General features: G+C 41.2%; 1 protein-coding gene across 14 annotated transcripts in view; it reads left to right on the top strand.

The window, feature by feature from the left end:
- Positions 1-16,753, top strand: part of VPS13B (vacuolar protein sorting 13 homolog B) — a 485,731-nt gene that overhangs the window by 466,136 nt on the left and 2,842 nt on the right. For 13 of the 14 annotated variants that reach the window (XM_082316760.1, XM_082316766.1, XM_082316768.1 and 10 more), the window contains 5 exons: positions 392-568; positions 1,486-1,656; positions 8,081-8,257; positions 10,729-10,831; positions 11,488-11,737. In XM_082316760.1, the coding sequence (XP_082172886.1) occupies positions 392-568; positions 1,486-1,656; positions 8,081-8,257; positions 10,729-10,831; positions 11,488-11,737 (878 nt within the window). Of the gene's footprint in view, positions 1-391; positions 569-1,485; positions 1,657-7,713; positions 8,057-8,080; positions 8,258-10,728; positions 10,832-11,487; positions 11,738-16,753 lie in introns of those variants that run through there. The other variant, XM_082316757.1, reaches the window with a different exon arrangement.

Genomic DNA, 16,753 nt, shown 5'->3' with positions numbered 1-16,753 from the left:
ATTCTATCACATAAGGATGTGAAATCACAACGCTGCCTTATAGCGTCTAAAACCGACCCAGCGATCTGAACTTGCAGTCCCGTTCCTCCGTAGCTGAGAGGCTCTAGCATCTGCCTCTCTAGCACACTTTTAGCAGAAATACGGGAAGCTCCTGGAAGGAAGTCATTCTAAAGCTATTTGTGAGTTTGCCAAAAGGATTTCTTTGATTTACGAAGTATGAAAGATTGCCATTTCTGAATTCATAGTGGATGAGTTATTTCCCGTGTTTTGCTCAAAGGAAGTTCATGATGCGATGAATTCTAGTGTGAAAAAGAGAATTAAGGAATAACCTTTTCACAACTGCTGCTTCTGCAGTTTTTGCAGCCGTAACATGTCTCGTTTCTCCACACAGGCTGGGTTGTCGGATCATTGGAAATTCTCGGAAGCCCGGCTAGTCTGGTGAGAAGCATAGGGAACGGCATAGCCGATTTCTTTAGGCTCCCCTATGAAGGGCTGACCAGAGGCCCAGGAGCATTTGTCAGTGGAGTTTCCAGAGGAACAACATCATTTGTAAAACACATTTCCAAAGGTAGATCTTTCACTTTGTTGCTCCAACTACTGCTTTGTTGTCGTGCGTTGTTAAAGGATGTGTTAAAGTTTTAAACAATATTGCTTGCAGCTTTGTTTGGCTTGCTAGGCTGCAGCAAAATGCTGGGAGGGTAACAAAGCTCGTATATAACATCTTATGTATTAAACAGATCACCGCTTAACTACAGTGTGTAAGAATGTTTCAGAAACTTCAGAATTTTAAACCTCCCAGTGGGAAACAGAGATTGGCTCAGCCAGTATTTCATGTGATAACTGCAGAAATATTAAAGGTGTTCTGTACTTCTGCTAACCATCAGAAATTCTACACTGTGTCGCCTCACCGTATTTATTATTTCTTTTTTTCAAAAAAAAAAAAAAAGTAGATACAGTTGTCATAACTGTGTAAGTATGTGGATAGGTTTTGACAGCAGGGCTGGGCTGGCCTGAGAACAGGAGCAGCTTTTGTTTTGCGAAGCCTGTACAAACAGTGCCATCGCGTGGCTTCAGCCGCCCCGGAGAGAGCGCGGCGCGGTGCCCCAGCGCTCGCTGCTGCTCCAGGCTCCCTCAGGACACGTCCTCCCGGGCTCCTTCTGTAAACATTTGTTTACCTTTCCATCACCCCCCTCCGTTTAGGTTAGCCTTACAGAAGTTTGGGAGCTGGGGAAGGATGTTCGGATGAGCTGCTGTTCCCGCTGGCCAGGCAGACCTGGTGCAGGCTGATGTAAAGGGCGTGACGTGGACCACAGGAGCAGTGTGGTGATGCTTAACAAACAGTAAAGCATGTTACGCATGGGCGACTTTTCAATTGACTTGCTGTTCTGCTCGTAAGCTTGGTATTTCAGTGAGGCATAGAACGTTTCCGTGTTTTAAATTAAAGCATTTTGATCCAGACCCAAATGTAGATCTCCATGTATTTAGGTACACTGACGTCAATTACCAATCTGGCAACAAGTCTTGCTCGGAATATGGATAGGCTGTCACTGGATGAGGAGCATTACAATCGACAAGAAGAATGGAGAAGGCAGCTTCCAGAGAGCCTGGGAGAAGGACTGAGGCAGGGGCTGTCTCGTTTAGGCATTAGCCTTCTAGGTAACGTACTATTAAATATCAAGTTGAGTGATAATACTGTTTTCTGATCTGCTCACCAGTCTTTTCTACATGTGAGTTAAATTGCAAAATCTGTTTGTTTGGGGTTTTTTTCTGTGAAATAGCCTCACAGTGTGTATATGAGATACTGTTTCTTTTAATCAAGGTTCAGTGACTTTTGTGTATGTGTTTTGCTGATAAAATAATAATTGCAGATACAGAAAAAGTTTGCACTCTCTTTGTGAAATAATATTTTCATTGGTACATGATGCGTAGCTGAGAAGAAAAGAATAATTCTGCATTGGGCAGGGTGACTTGTAACTAAGTCAGCACAAAGACGTCATCACACTGATGTTTACTTTCCAATGAGTTATAGAAATGCCTTCTGAACGTGCTTGTTTTTGCTGCACTGTAGATATCAGGGATTCTTAGTTTTGTTTGAAAACCACTTGAACTTAGTGCAGATGTTAAGTAAGCTTTGATGAGGAATTCTGCTTTTACAAAGAGACCTAGATCATCCTGATTCAGTGCAATTGTATTCGTCAAGCAGCCAAGTGGTTGGGTTAGAAGTGAAGATTACTCTGGCCATTTCAAAATAGTACCTAAAAATTTGAAAACTAACCCGCACTGGAAAAAATCTCTGTGAGAAGTTTTGCAGTAAGGGGCTGGATATTCTAGGTTTCTTCTACTTGTCACACAGCAAAGGAATGCAGAACTGTATTGTTTGGCAGAGTTCCTCGGTACGTACTAAAGAGTATGAATCCCTTTGAGATCAAAGTGACCAAAAGCAGCCCAGTGCAAAAGGTTAGAAGAGCTGAAGCTTGAAAGGAATTTGTCCTCTTTCCTAATCTTCAGTAGTGTACACAACTCCTAAATTTGCAACCGCAACCCTGAAAGCCCCGAAGAGGAAGTGGTAAAAATGTTACAAGTTTGGGTTAAGTTACTGGAAATTATTTTAAGCAATAACATTAGATGATGTGAAGCACTGTCATTTGATAATGCCTGTAAACCGGCAAGTGAGTGTCCTGGGAGAAATGTGCATAAAGGAGAAATTTCATATATTAGTAGCTACTATCCCAATAGTAAGCGGTTACTGGTGTTGCAAATCAAAGGCAGTTCGGCAAAGGTTTTATTTTTCCTTCTTGTTTTATTGAGCTGAGGGCAGTCAGGTTGAGTAGCTGGATGAAAAATTATACTTTTAGAAGCACTGTGTCAGCCTGGTGTATGTGTGCAGGTGAAATGGTTTGGTGATCTTGGCTCAGTTATTAACAAGACAGCGAGATAACGTGGCAGCTGTCCCCTTCTCTGACACACCAGAGCCCTTCAGAGCTAAAAGCGTCAGCTGTACAGCCTGAAGTAAAGAGCAAAACTTTGTAGCTTTGGCTGTAACAAGGCAAAGTTTCTGCTGTTGAGGAAAGCTGGGAACCCGTAACATGCATGCACAAGTACGCTGTGCCTGTACCTCCCTGCGCACAAGGCTTCCGTTGTTTGCAGGAGTACGCCTAAGTTAAACCGAAAAAGAGAGTTGGAATTTCCGTGTCCCTGATTTGCTAAGAAATCAGACTTCATGTTAGAAACTTAGAGCTTCATATTAGCATTTAAACAGTGCTCCTCCGCAAGCTAGGATCTTATTCTTACTCCCGCTGTTATTATTTTGAGATTCCTCCCTGCTAAATACCTCTGTTCTTAGCAGTGGAGGCAATGAAGCACCCAGATAAATAGCTACAGTTACTGCGTAGCTGGACTTGATAAGTATGGGACCTCTCACTAAGGGAGGAATCCGAAATATTCCACTGAATTTGTATCAGGCATAATTTTTTTATTTAAACCTGATTTTTAAAAAGCATGTTTTCTCTGTATACACAGCAGCATTCATGTAAATTGTATCGAGACCTAAATTATGAATAGACCTAGATTTCAATTTTAACAAACGCGTCAGAAAGCTGTTTCTGTCCTGACCATTTAGTTTAAAGAATATTGTGGCTTCCCCAAAAAAACAGGCGTAGTTGAAGGGGAGGTATCACTGTGCTGCCTTTCACCAGCGTGTTCAGAGTAAAGATACTAAATACACTTCCAGGTTCTCCATACATACTGAAACAAAGTGGAGCTGCTACGTTATTTTCCTTCACAAGGATGAAAAGTTCAGATGAGCACAGGAATGCAGAGAGCAAGACCCTTCGAAGCCATAATTTCTACGACTTTCTAATTGTAAAATTGAGAAGTGTGAAAAAGATTTCTAGGATAGTCACAGCGCTATCATGTTTATAAAAGCCATCTGACTCATGCTAGCAGCCTAAAGAATTGCGAATCCAAATTTGGTGCCTAGGCAAAGGCATGTAAGAGCCCTCCGTTCACCGATACACTGTGTTATCTACGCAGAAAGAGTTGCGTTTCTGATTTTTCTGAAAATCTGTCTCATGGTGGCCCTGATTCAGCAAAGCACTTAAGCATGTGCTTAAGAGCTTTGCTGTATCAGGGCCAAAATCATGTACTCTTGTCTCCTCCTCAGTGCAAGTTGTTCCCTGTGGTACATTCTTAAGTGCTTTGTCCTGTCTCGTTTTAAATGACTCAAGCACTGTCAGGGTGTTGTTTGATTTGATTGTTATCTTTGGCGGGCTGTCGTCGTCTTTTCTAGTTTGGGGGAGAATTCTAGGTCATTTTAGTAACACTTGTGCATGACAAGAAGCAAAAGCTTGCGATAGGTGTGTTTTTCCTTTTATATGATTAGACAAAAATGCAGTGAAATTGTATGTAAAATATTTAGATGATCGGCACTCCCTACCAAGGAACTATCTTTTGCATTTTGCATGACAGGGTCAAGCTTAAAATAATAATTTATAACCATGTAAAAGAGAACATTGAAACTATCGGCTTTATTTTCAACTACTGATTCTAGTGAAAAATACTGTATTGAAGTAGTTCCCTTTAGGAGGCTGAGCATATCCGAATAACCAAAAAGTTTTGCACAATGGCAAAAGTGCTCGACATTTCAGTTACTCCTGCCTGCTTTTGGGGAAAGTGAATTGATAGTAATACTGACTGACAGTGTAACTCTGCTGCTAGAGGAGGCAGAGCCTGGATTTCAGCCGTATTTTCGGTGTGAAACACTTGCAGCAATCCTGAAGGACAACACAGAAAAGAAAAGGAAGCGAAAGGGTTTCAGCTTGGCTAGTTTCCAGCCTCATGGCAAAGCATGGCCAGTTTCTCCTGGTGGGGGATTTTTTCCAATTATTTCTTGGTCTGAAAGAGTTTGTCACAAGCAGCCTGAGCTTTGCTACGTTCTGTAAGCCATGCTACCTTCACCAAACACTGTTAGTCTGCGCAGGAACCAGTTGCTGCCCGTAATCAAATTCTTCTTGAAGTAATACTGTGATATACTCTGAACTATCTGAATTTTGTAGTTATCAAAGTATCTTTTTTATGGTTACTGAGCAACATGTATTAACCAGAGTGCACCCCAGCTGATGTTTAGCAGATGTTACGATGTTGCTGGAACCTCTTTGGTCCAGTAATGGAAGAATATGTTTTTGTTTTGTTGCTTTGGTGTTTAATTTTATTGAGGTTTTCTTTATACATACATAATGTGTGTGTACATATGTGGACATGCATATAAAATTGAATGCCTAGGGTAAGGAAAGAAAGAAAAATGGAGAATGGTTTCATTTAAAAAAAAAAAAAAAAGGGCAAGGGACATTACAAAGAAGGGACAGGGACAGCCGTAGGACACCATAGATGTCTCTAGACTGTGAGAATGAGAGTGGGAAGGGAGAAACCCCTACATGTGGTTCCATGCTCTGCTTCCCTCATACCCTACTGAAACCTGGAAGGAGAGACCTTCTATGGTAAGTCCATCCAGCATGGTGCTCCTACCACTAACTTTATGTTCAAAAGAAAGAAGCCACGTGGAGACCAGGGGACATCTGCTTTGCACAGTTTCTGGTGCTAGGAGATGCAATAAACCTCACGCGTGTGTCACCATTATCTCACTGCTGTTGGGTTTTGAGGTTGCTCAGCCTTTGACCTTTTTTTTTTTTTTTTTTCCTTTGCCCACACATGATGCACACAGGAAAGGAGCTGCACAAATCTGGCTTCCCCATGCAAGGGTGATAGGACCAGCACTCCTGAATGAAAGGAGTGAGGTTATAGTTCATGTCATTTGTGGGCATGACCACAGCACGTGCATGAGTTGTGTCAGTGAGTTGCAATTTGAGATAAGAGATTACAAAGGGAGAGCAGAGAGGGAAAAGAACGTCATTGGTTATATTTTTTGCAGGTAGAAAGACAGGACTCGTAAAAGCATTTGAGGTACGAAAGCGCAATGGCTTCACAGACAAGTTCAGAGCATGCATAAAATGGCAGAATAACAGAAAGTGTGGAAGTACTAAACAACTGGCTAATTAAGCTATATATTATTTGGAGTATTATATAAATAATCTTATATAACATAGCCACAGCAGTTTCCATTCTGTTTCCCTGTCCTCTGGGCCTAATTCCAGCTGAGAAGTGCCTGGAGCATACCACAGGTCCTTTGGAGTAGGCTCTTATTTATTATTACCTTATAACATTGCTCAAGTGTATTGCAGTAAATAATTTACTAGTGCTAGGACTTAGGTGGATTACATTTAATAAGGCAATAACTTCTGTTCTGAAAGTGCAGTTGCTGCAGATGACCTCGATAGATAGGGTGAAGGAGGTCACAGGGTAATGTAATACTGTAACTTAGCAGAACACCAAGTATTGTTTTATGCCTTCAAATGCATCACAATTGTACAAAAGAAGAGACTGGACGAACAATCCCAATTGTGTAATGCGGTGTTGGGGTATTATTTTAGGCAAGCAGCAGGAGCAGCTGGTAAGTACTAATGAAACAGAATTCAATTGAAAATTGTATCATTTCCATGGCATGGCATTAAGGAAGCTTCGTGGCCTCTGCGGTACAAAGGGTGAACGTTCAGCTGCACGCTCAGTTTCGGTGAGTGAGCTCCATAAAAACACTGGGTGTCACATTAACAATAGACCAGCATTTTCTGGGAAAATACTATACATTTATCAGTAAAGGGTACACATATAGAAATTGGAAGCAATCTCTCTAAGAGAAGAGGGAGGCATTTATGGGGGATGCAAGTTTCTTGAATGGCTGATAGATAGTATCCCAGGGACAAGGATCTGGGGAAATGTGTGCTGCTTCTCATCCTTGTCTTTTCTTTGGACAGAATGCCATGTACAAGTACAATATTAGTTCTTGTTGTTCAAAGTTAGTGACTTCTCTGTTTATCCAGTGACAGTAACTAAAACCATCTGAAAACCGGTTAGCAGCTAGCTGACTAGTGCATGTCACACTGGTAAACACATGGGGCCAAATACCTCAGCTGCGATTGTCCGAATCTGTGGAATTACACCTGGATTTGCTTCCACACACAAAGCAGAATCTTCAAAGATGTCTGGGTTGCAGTAAAAATGCCTGGTTACCAAGGTGACACTTGGTCCTACTCCTTAAATAATTGTTTTATCTTGATATTTGCAGCTGAAGGTGCAAACTGAGAGCTAGCCGAGGAGCCTGCAAACTTGCTTTCCACTGAGCAAAGAACCCTGGATCAGGCAGGCCATTTTCTAACTGATGCCACTTTGTCCAATCCTCGTACTCTTAGCGATTTCCAAATAGCTTATCTATCAAGATTACAATAACTAGAGACATGTCTGTGGTTAAGTGGCTCGAGTAAACTCAAGATCAAAGAAATGTACCACCTCACATACCTGTTTACATTTAGGAAGATTTAAGTCGGAGTTCTCTGTTGATACTAAAAGCTAGGAAGGTCACTGTGTCACTTGTAAAAGTTTGACCCATGCGCATTAAAGTAAAATATGATCGTTTTCACAAAAAAGTAACAAAAAGTCTCAAAGTCTAATTCTGCTAATCTTAGTAATATATCAAAAGTTGCATTAGCTTATGAACATTTCTGGCAGTGGACGAGGATATAAAAATGATCTATTGAATACAGGCAGTTTTTATTCTCATGAAGTCAATCTCAGGCTTACGTGAAAATCTCATTTCCATAACAGCTCACGTCTTCTAAAACGAGTGGATTTGATTCCGAGCCCGACATTTTCAGAATTGCTACAGAGAATGAGCTAAACTGAACTAACTCAGCAAAAGCACTTAGTGAAAGCAGTTGAAAGACGAAAACATACTGTCAAGTTAAGTGATCTAAGTGTTTAAAAAAATAAAATATATTAAAAAAAGGAAGTCGAGATTTAACTTAAATGGAAGCTAAGGTATCGTTTAGCTAATTGGTCGCATGCTAAATAGCTGTATAAGAAGGGCGGCATACAGTCTGTAATCCAAGCAACATTCAGGTCCAGTAGTAACATTTCCTCTTATTCTGGGATATTAATCTTCACTAATTACAAGGGACTCTTGTTTTTTCAGGTGCAATTGCTGGGATCGTGGATCAGCCGATGCAGAATTTTCAGCGAGTGTCTGAGGCCCAAGCTTCAGCCGGGCACAAAGCCAGAGGGGTCATCTCGGGTGTGGGGAAAGGAATCATGGGCGTCTTCACAAAGCCCATCGGAGGGGCAGCTGAGCTCGTCTCCCAGACAGGTTACGGTGAGTTTCTCTATTTCCAACATCTCCATTTAAATTTTAAAATGCTCTTCAGATACAACCTGCTGTGTCTTATTTGGCTCAGTAGATGTGTGACTTACAGAAAGATTTAGAAATGCCACCGCTGAATAGTTATAAATGTTGTGCTGGTTTTCTTAAAAGCCATCATGTTGTGCTTCTCTCTTGTGTTACCGATCAGCGTTGTACAGCCACAGAAACACAGAATGCAGAAAGCATGAAGTAATCCTTGGAATACAGTAGAATTAGTTGCAGAAACATATGTGCTTACAAAAGAGTTTTTGACATAAAAGTATTAGAGCAACGCTATATCCAATTACAGCGTTATTTTGAGATTGCTTTGTTACGGCAAGGAAAGGGTTGTGCTGTCTCTGCACAGAGAGAGACTTCTGTTCCTGGGAGAAAGAAGTGAGTCGTGTAGTGGGAGCATCCCCCTTAAACTGGAGAGCTGTGAGAAGACAGTCCCGTTTTTGGATACACGGGTAACCTTTTAATGACCAGAGGTGGGTTTTCCACCTAGATGAGTGCTTAGTGGCAGTGGTGGTGAATCCTTTCAGATTGGTGTGAATACTTCTGGGTGACCCAAAACTGTAAAAAATAAAAATAAAATATCAAAATACACTAATTTCTTTGTTTTCAGTATCACTAAATCAAAGCTGTTGGTCTGGATGTTTAAAGTGGGGGCAGGAGAGCAGTCAGGGAGAAAAAGCAGGGAGACCTGTTGATACAAGAACAATGTGTCAATAATTTTGCTTCACTAATTACACTGGACAAACCTGGAAGATTTGAGCCTTTAATCGCTAGTAATATTTATGTTTGTGATGTGTTGATTAGAATACGAGTAGTTTTCCTAGGGCTTAAGTTTAAGATATTGTTTCCACGCTTCCCACTACATTCAGAACTCATTCCTTGAAGCAATCTATTTGAAGAAATAATGAAACATTTAATTACTACAATGCTTTCAATTTAACATTATCTTGTTTGTATGAGCGTAAATAATAACTGCTCTCCTGAGTTATGCATCCCATAGGTGTAAAACCTCTATCGGTAAAATCAGAAACTTGTCTCTGTTGTCAGCTGGCTGTGTGTTGTTTTTGCTGCCCATGGCATTATTCTTTCTAGATTTAATTCCACTGCAGTCTTTATCAAGAAACTTGTAACAGTAGAGGGACACTTTTCATTGCGTTTACGGTATACAAGGCATCATGTTTTCCATGAGCATGTGACAAAAAGAGTTAGCCAGGAAAAAACATAAAAACTGTATCAATAATAGCTGACAGTGCGTGAGAGGAAAACACACAAGAGTTCAAGTAACTCTTACCCACAACTGGATTGGAAGTGGGACCGTGCCTCTTGGGGGGGACCGAGGGGTGGGGGACCACACAGAAATAAACACATGTTCTCTCTTTCTCCATCTGTAAATAACATTTTCACTCACATAATGCTGAGAACCTCGGTAAGCCAACTGTTACAACTGGGATGCTGCTTTTAAGCATTACCATCAACATGTGTGCTAAAAATTAAAGGGTTTTTTTCAGCGCTGATGTTTTGTTTAAATTATTATCCATTGTGTAAAAAGGAATCTAAGTTATTGACACCCTTATGCGAAAATGCCTTTTGCTTCAATGGAATGCTTAATTAGACAAAAGAAAATTTCTTTGTTTATTTAAAGAGTAACTTTGCAGTAAACCATATAACACTAGTGCTTGCTGCTTAACCTATTTCCTGTCTGTCTTGTAAAAATTTTTAAAACTACTTAATTTGGGAATTTTTTTGCAACCTACTCATTCTTTCTGGTGACCATACCTCATCTTTAAAAGTTTACAAGCCATCTGAAAGCATACATACTGTATCATCTTCAGCTTTGGATAGTCTATTTAGAAACCTGTTTAACTGCTTCTTGTAGTCTCCATTCTGTGCTGGCACTAAGAAGAATTCACAATAAACCAGATGCCCCGGGAGATCTCATAAATGTATATGGATCTGTGTTTAACAGCTGGATTAAGTAACTGAACATTTAAATACAGTATCTAGGCAAACTTGCCTTCTAATTTGTACCGATCGTGACACGTATATGGAAGTATTTTAATATTAAGCAAGAAAGTTAACAACGGTCTTGATTTTTTCTACATAAATCCTAAGTGATGTGTCCGATCCTGCTCTGAAATGATGGCTCTCAGGAGCATTATGTTTCTCTTGATTGCAAGTGTATGGCTGATTTTTAGAACACACAGTGGGGGTTTTTTTGTCTCTTGCTAATGCAAGATCACCGGGGTTAAGTGCACAACTCTTGCATTGTAATATTTAATGAATTATCTTGACTACAGCTTCCAAAGTTGTGACATCATTTTGGATCTGCACTATTTTATGAACTGCTCTGAACAGATGACATCACTGCAACATGTAACTGTTTCGTAGAAAACAACTACTAAAAAACCGACATTCTCTTGCCACAGGTATTTTGCATGGAGCTGGACTTTCTCAGCTTCCCAAGCAGCGCTCTCATCCAAATGATCAACATGTTGAGCAGGCTCCAAATAGCCACGTCAAATATGTCTGGTAAAATTATTTAGACACTTGCTCATTTTTACATCCACATTGTTTATTAATAGGTTCTGGCCTGCGGTCAAGTTAACAGGCTGCTTCCCTAGGAAAGGCTGAGTTATGGCAGTTTGTTTAGGAACATTAAACACAAAGGTAGTGCATAGAAACCCAATCTGCAAGTGATGGGCTGCTGATCTGCTTCCAGCTTTGGAACTACAGAGCTGATCTTTATTTAATGGCATTCAGTGAGTTCTTACTTATTTCTCATTGCACCGAGCCCAAGAAAAATACTGCATATCCCCAGAAACGGCTGTTAGTGAAGATAGCTTTATTTTCTGTACTGAATTTGTAAGCCACTTCTCAGGGTAATTTTTCTATTAGGATGGGAAATAGGCTGACCTAGCATAGTTATTAGGCCAATTTTCCAGTGAATGATTAAGGGGTTTTGATAAATAGCATTTTCACATTTATTCTCTAAATCTTAAGTCTTACATCTTTCAGTAATGGAGATCTGGAATATACTCCATGGCTTCTTTTATATTTGTAGGTGATAGCTACAAGCTTAAGTAAAAACATTAGTGATCAAAAGAAGTCCTGGAGGATCCAGTGCATAACACTGACTACTTTTTTTTTTTCTTCTTTTTTTTTTTTTTTCCTCCTTGATAATGCAGGAAAATGCTGCAATCTCTAGGAAGGCCGGAGCTCCATATGGCCTTAGACGTCATGATTGTGAGTGGATCAGGCCAGCAGCATGAAGGCTGCTTGCTGCTCACCTCAGAGGTGCTCTTTGTGGTCAGCATCAGTGAAGACACGCAGCAGCAGGCATTCCCCGTGACGGAAATCGATTGTCTGGAAGATGATCAGCAAAAAGACCTGCTGAAGGTGCAGCTAAAACAACAGAGAGTGCCTTCCGATTCGGAGGTAAAGATTTGAGTACGATTTTCATTCGAAGATAAAGTTACGCTGATGATGGTGCTTCTGGCAACGGGCATGCTCACGTGTGGGTCGGGAGGCCGGAGGTCTAAGTGCCAAACCAGGGGACCTGCTGTTCTCATGCACCTCAGAGTTGACTGTTTTGCCCTTTGGGTGAAGGGGACGTGTCTCCTCCCTTCTGTCCTCTTATTGATCGTGACATCTCATCTCTGTGACAGCAATTTTCTGAGCGAAAAAGTAGAGGAAGTCTGGGTTGTTGGGAAGCACCACCTCTTTTCTGAAGAGGTTCTCATGGCTACGTGTGCGTGAGGTGTTTATTGTTTGGCAAGTCAGCGTTGCTGCCGGTGCCTGCAAAGTCGCAGCGAGAACAGTTCCTCTTACTCTTCTGTGAATTCTGTTTTAGCAGTGCAGTGGTGCTGATGCATGCTCCTTTCAGCATGTTTCTTATCTTGCCACTTCCAATGCAGTGGTCTTACATGGCTGCTAGCTGTATTTACTTCCTTAGATCTTCCTTCTTCTGCAAATGCTAACTTTAAAGTGGATCCGTTCTTTTGCTGAGATTGGATGCACCAAGTGTTTGCCAGTAAGAGCATAAATCCTTCATCTTCATATTGAAAGATCTCTAAGCCATTTGAATACTGAGGGTTTGGATTAATTATCTTCTTTTAATGGTAGAAGAATGTTATATTTTTACACTTTCGGGAAACAATGTTTATTGTATTAAATTCTCAAGTGGAATCATATGAGAGATCATTTCAAAAGCAAACACGCATGTCCTGGTTGTTGTTTTTATAGAAGTGTCTCAGGTAGTTCACAGACTGCTATACCAGAAATTTCTCTGTTTCAAATATATGAAAAGAACATATGTAAAACCCCATGAAGTATGAGGTGTGCCAAAAAGCAGGGGAGGCTTCAGCACCTTCAGTAAAATCCTAGCTTTGCTGAAGTCACTGAAGAGTTTTGCCATCAATTCCAGCACAGCAAGGACTTCATCTGTGTCATGGCAGCACTTGGATTTCTTTGTGAAAGCTTTTTTTAGTGCTGAATTCTCTATTTACATTTATTGTCTTTCCACTAACCTCAGTCTCACAGAGTGCTGTTGACTGAAGTTGCCTTCTCTCACCACAAAGCTACATGAGGCATTACTTAAATTTTGATGCGAGTGGGCAAAGCTCAGCTTTTTTATCCCTGAGTGCTGTGTGGTTGCTGGAGCCACACATCAGACTGAATCCAGACTATCCTGCTCAGTCCAGAGCTACTGTCCTGGAGGGAAGAGGAAGATAATTTGTTCTCCCTAAGGCATTTGATGCACTTAACCCATCCTAACCCGAACTTTAGCACCAGCCCAGGTCTTTTTTTATTAGGCTGTAGTGTGGTGGCGCTTGTCTTTGTATCTGGTTATCCAAGGGGTGAGGAGTGGGCTGCTGCTCTGGGGGAAGGGCTGCTCGCCCAAAGGTTGCTGCAAAAGGGTGATGAGGCAGAGGGGCTGCCTGTCTGGGAGAAGGGAAGGCAAGGGACAGGGAGGCTAATTCTAGTCCCCACAGCTGCTGCAGCTGGGAATGTGTAGGACTTCTGGGCAAGTGGCTCCTGTACATGTACAGGGCAACTCTACATGGCATGTGCAGAGTCCAGTGTTCCCACGCACACATGCTAGTACACTCATTAAAGGTACCTGCTCTGGAGGTATTGGACCAAACACATGTTTTTTTCAGAAGTTCTGGACAGAAATGTGGGAGGCCTGCTCCAGTGGCATAGCAGTGCCAGGAGCTGTAAGCCTTGAGCCACCCAGCTTCAGTACACAATCTCTTTTGCTGAGACAGGCTCTTGAGAATACAGTGAAAATGTATGGCACGATAAACGCGGTGAAGAGTGCCTGTGCCCCAGATGGAGCAAAGTCAGTGACGGCAAGACAGCAAAAGCTAAGTGAAGCTGTACAAAACAGACCTGGCAAAATATTCCTTTAGAATGCAGATGCTGATGCTGAAATCTGCGTGAAAATTTAAAGAAATGTGCTATAAGGAGGAGCAGTTGAAAGTAAGGCAGACAAGAATAAGAAAGTTCAATTTTTTTTTTTTATGCTAAGGCAGCTACACAATAAAAGATTCCAAAGGCTTCATAAAGTTTTAGTAATTACCTAGAGTTAAGTAATATTCTTTTGTAATTAATTATTATAGTTTCTTGCCTTAGTGGATTGGGAAATGTCATACTTAGTCATTTCCTTTCTGCAGCTGAGCGTGTCAGTTCTGTGGTGCTTGGGGTGCTGTGTGCAGCGCTGGTGCTGGTGGGAGCCAGGGCCTCCCCTTCAGCTCCCCGACAGGAGCAGCAGGCTGTGACTGGCAGGTGAGCGGCCTCAGAGCTGCAGAGCTACACCCAAATAGACACGACTCCTAAATATTAATGGTAGGCCATCCTGTTGCACGGAATATCTCCGCAGCTGAAGTGCAGACACGTCTGTACATGATGACATTAGTAAAGATGGCCAGAATTTTTAGCTGGAAAATGCCCAGGCAGGTCAACCAAAATATTATGGTGAGTTTAGCAAAACAGAGGTAATGTTATCAAATGTAAATTATGTCTATTTTTCTGATTTTTCTGATTAATTAGTCAAAGATCTTAGAAATAATACAAAAAATTGAAACATTTCATTTCAACATTATAAAAATCCACTTTTTTGTCTTACTGCTCACAAAAATAATTGCCAAAAGTTTTGTTTCAGCTCTGCCCAAAACAGTTTCTCCCTTTCCCTCTCCTCGGCTTCTTGGAACTATTAGGAAACAAAACATGAGTTATTCTACAGCTGTAATCACCAGAGATGTTATAGAGCATATTTTGACTCCTTCAGCAATAGGTTTGCCTGATGACTTGTTCTCCTCCACAATATAGAACTTAATCCATCTGGCTAGGAATAGCCTGGATAGATTCTTGAAAACTCTGGCACTGACAACATTGTTATTGAAAGGGAAGCATTAATTGTACTTGGATTATCTTCCAAAGTAACTGAAACACTGCTTGCTTCCAGACAGACATCAAATTCAAAAGACCTGCTCTGCCAGCTGGTCTTTGTATAGCTCATAACATCAAGAAGACAACAAAAAATTGAAGGGCCCTGGAATTTCAGATATTCCAGAATTTCTTTGTGATGATCTGCAACAGGGTTGTCATGATAGTGCTACATGTTATCATCTCTGGAGCTGAAAACCAGTCTCTGGATTTTTCAAAGCAGTGAAAAAAACCCTAAAGAACCACATCTCCTTAGTCAATGTGCACAAAGCAGCCCGTCAGTGCTACACGCACGCCCGGGCTGCACAGCAAAGGTGCTGTAGCTACTGTAGAGTTAGAATTGCTGAAGGCTTATTCTTTATAAGCCATAATGGGAGGAATTTTAGAAAAATGCTGGAGTTCTTAACTCAAAAGTATGGCCTTCTAGCATGAAAGGACATGATATCTTTAAGATTCCTCTAGTAGGTGCATTAAGCAACCCTTGACTGAGTTTTGATTCATTGAATGGTCTGGCTATTAACATTATAGTTGTTCAAAGTAGTAGGCTAAGGCACTTAGTGACAATGTTAGGTCCCATTTAGGAAAAAATGTAGGATAACAGCAATTCCAAGTTTCTGTTGTTGTCTTGACAATATAAGCTAAACTGAAACTGGCTGGAGAAGCAGACGGTTGCAGATGAAGTCACCTGGAAGCAAGCAGGGTCCCAGTTACTTTGGAAGACCATCCAAGTGCAGTTAATATTTCCTCCTGAATAATTATGCTGTATCTGTGGGCTGTAGCCTGGGGCTGAATGAAGAATGGGTTCACTAGCGTAGGTGAACGGGATGCCAGCACCCTTTCCATCTCCCTTGATAACTTGGGTGTTTTGGTCAGTGTGGAGGCAGAACTATAATCCAGCTTCCCCTGGGCTTATCTACCTAGAAATAGAAATTGGGAAAAAATGTGGAGCCACCTACCTGCAAGATTTACCCAATAACTTAAAATCTAGTTTACATAGGTGATACTTCAGCATTTTTCTCTCCTTTCAACTGGTAAAACAGACTGACTGCTGAGAGACTTTTTCTATGCCGCCAGATTGAAGACGTGGTTCAGACACCGTTCTCCACCGTTAGCCATGAGTCTGCTGCAGCAGTCTGCCTTCTGATTTTTCCCTCCCTTTAAGGTCATTCATGGAAACCACACTCTCCTCTGCCTGTTTCATCATTTCTGCTGTTTTTAGGCAGGGGCTCCAACCTTGAGCTTCTGAGCTTGTTCATGAGCCCACTTCCTTTCGCATTTTTGTGGTGGTGATTGAAAACAGGAGTGTTTCTACTTGCTGAGCAGCAAATTCATCTCCAAAGGCATAGTAAAAAAAACAGGCGACTGTTTTGATTTGGATGTGACATCTGTCACTATCTGTCAGTCTTATTAATTCTTTCTTCAAATAAGCAAGGGTTTGTTTAAAACGAGCCTTGCAGTTAAGAGATGTGACAAGATATTGATCGTGGATGTTAAATTGAATCCAATGGCACTGTTTGAAAATATCATCGCATCTAGTGAGGCATGTGCAAAACTCCCTGAAAGACAGTCAGAAGATAGCAGTCTTTGAATCCTTAGCGTGACATCCAACAAACAAAGGCATTTAAACCCTACAAAAATGAAACTGGTCAGCAGTTCTCCAAGTGTAAATAAGGAAGCATCAAAGCCTAGGCCTAGGATAGCTTCTGCCTTTTTGTTCATTGCTGTATTTTGGAAATAACTTCTGTTGTGAATGACTTTGCTAGTGATACCACTGTAGCATCCATGGCGGGATTTCTGAAACACATTTTTTTGAAACCATGCAACTAGCTTGATGCCGGCTTGCATGCTTTCCCTTCTCAAGCTAATCCTGGTCATCTTCAATTTCTTCTTCAAAAAAAGGGCACAGCAGATTGATCTTCCAAAGCCAGGTTTGCCCATGGCTTTTCATCTAATACTTTATCTGGTTGGAACCATACGGTAGATGCCACCTTTCTGTTGACAGTA

Source organism: Platalea leucorodia (assembly GCF_965183815.1).
Source record: "Platalea leucorodia genome assembly, chromosome: 1".
In the NCBI taxonomy this organism is placed as follows: Eukaryota; Metazoa; Chordata; class Aves; order Pelecaniformes; family Threskiornithidae; genus Platalea; species Platalea leucorodia.
Note: the sequence above shows the minus strand (reverse complement) of the source record. Positions and strands in the feature narration are given on the sequence as shown.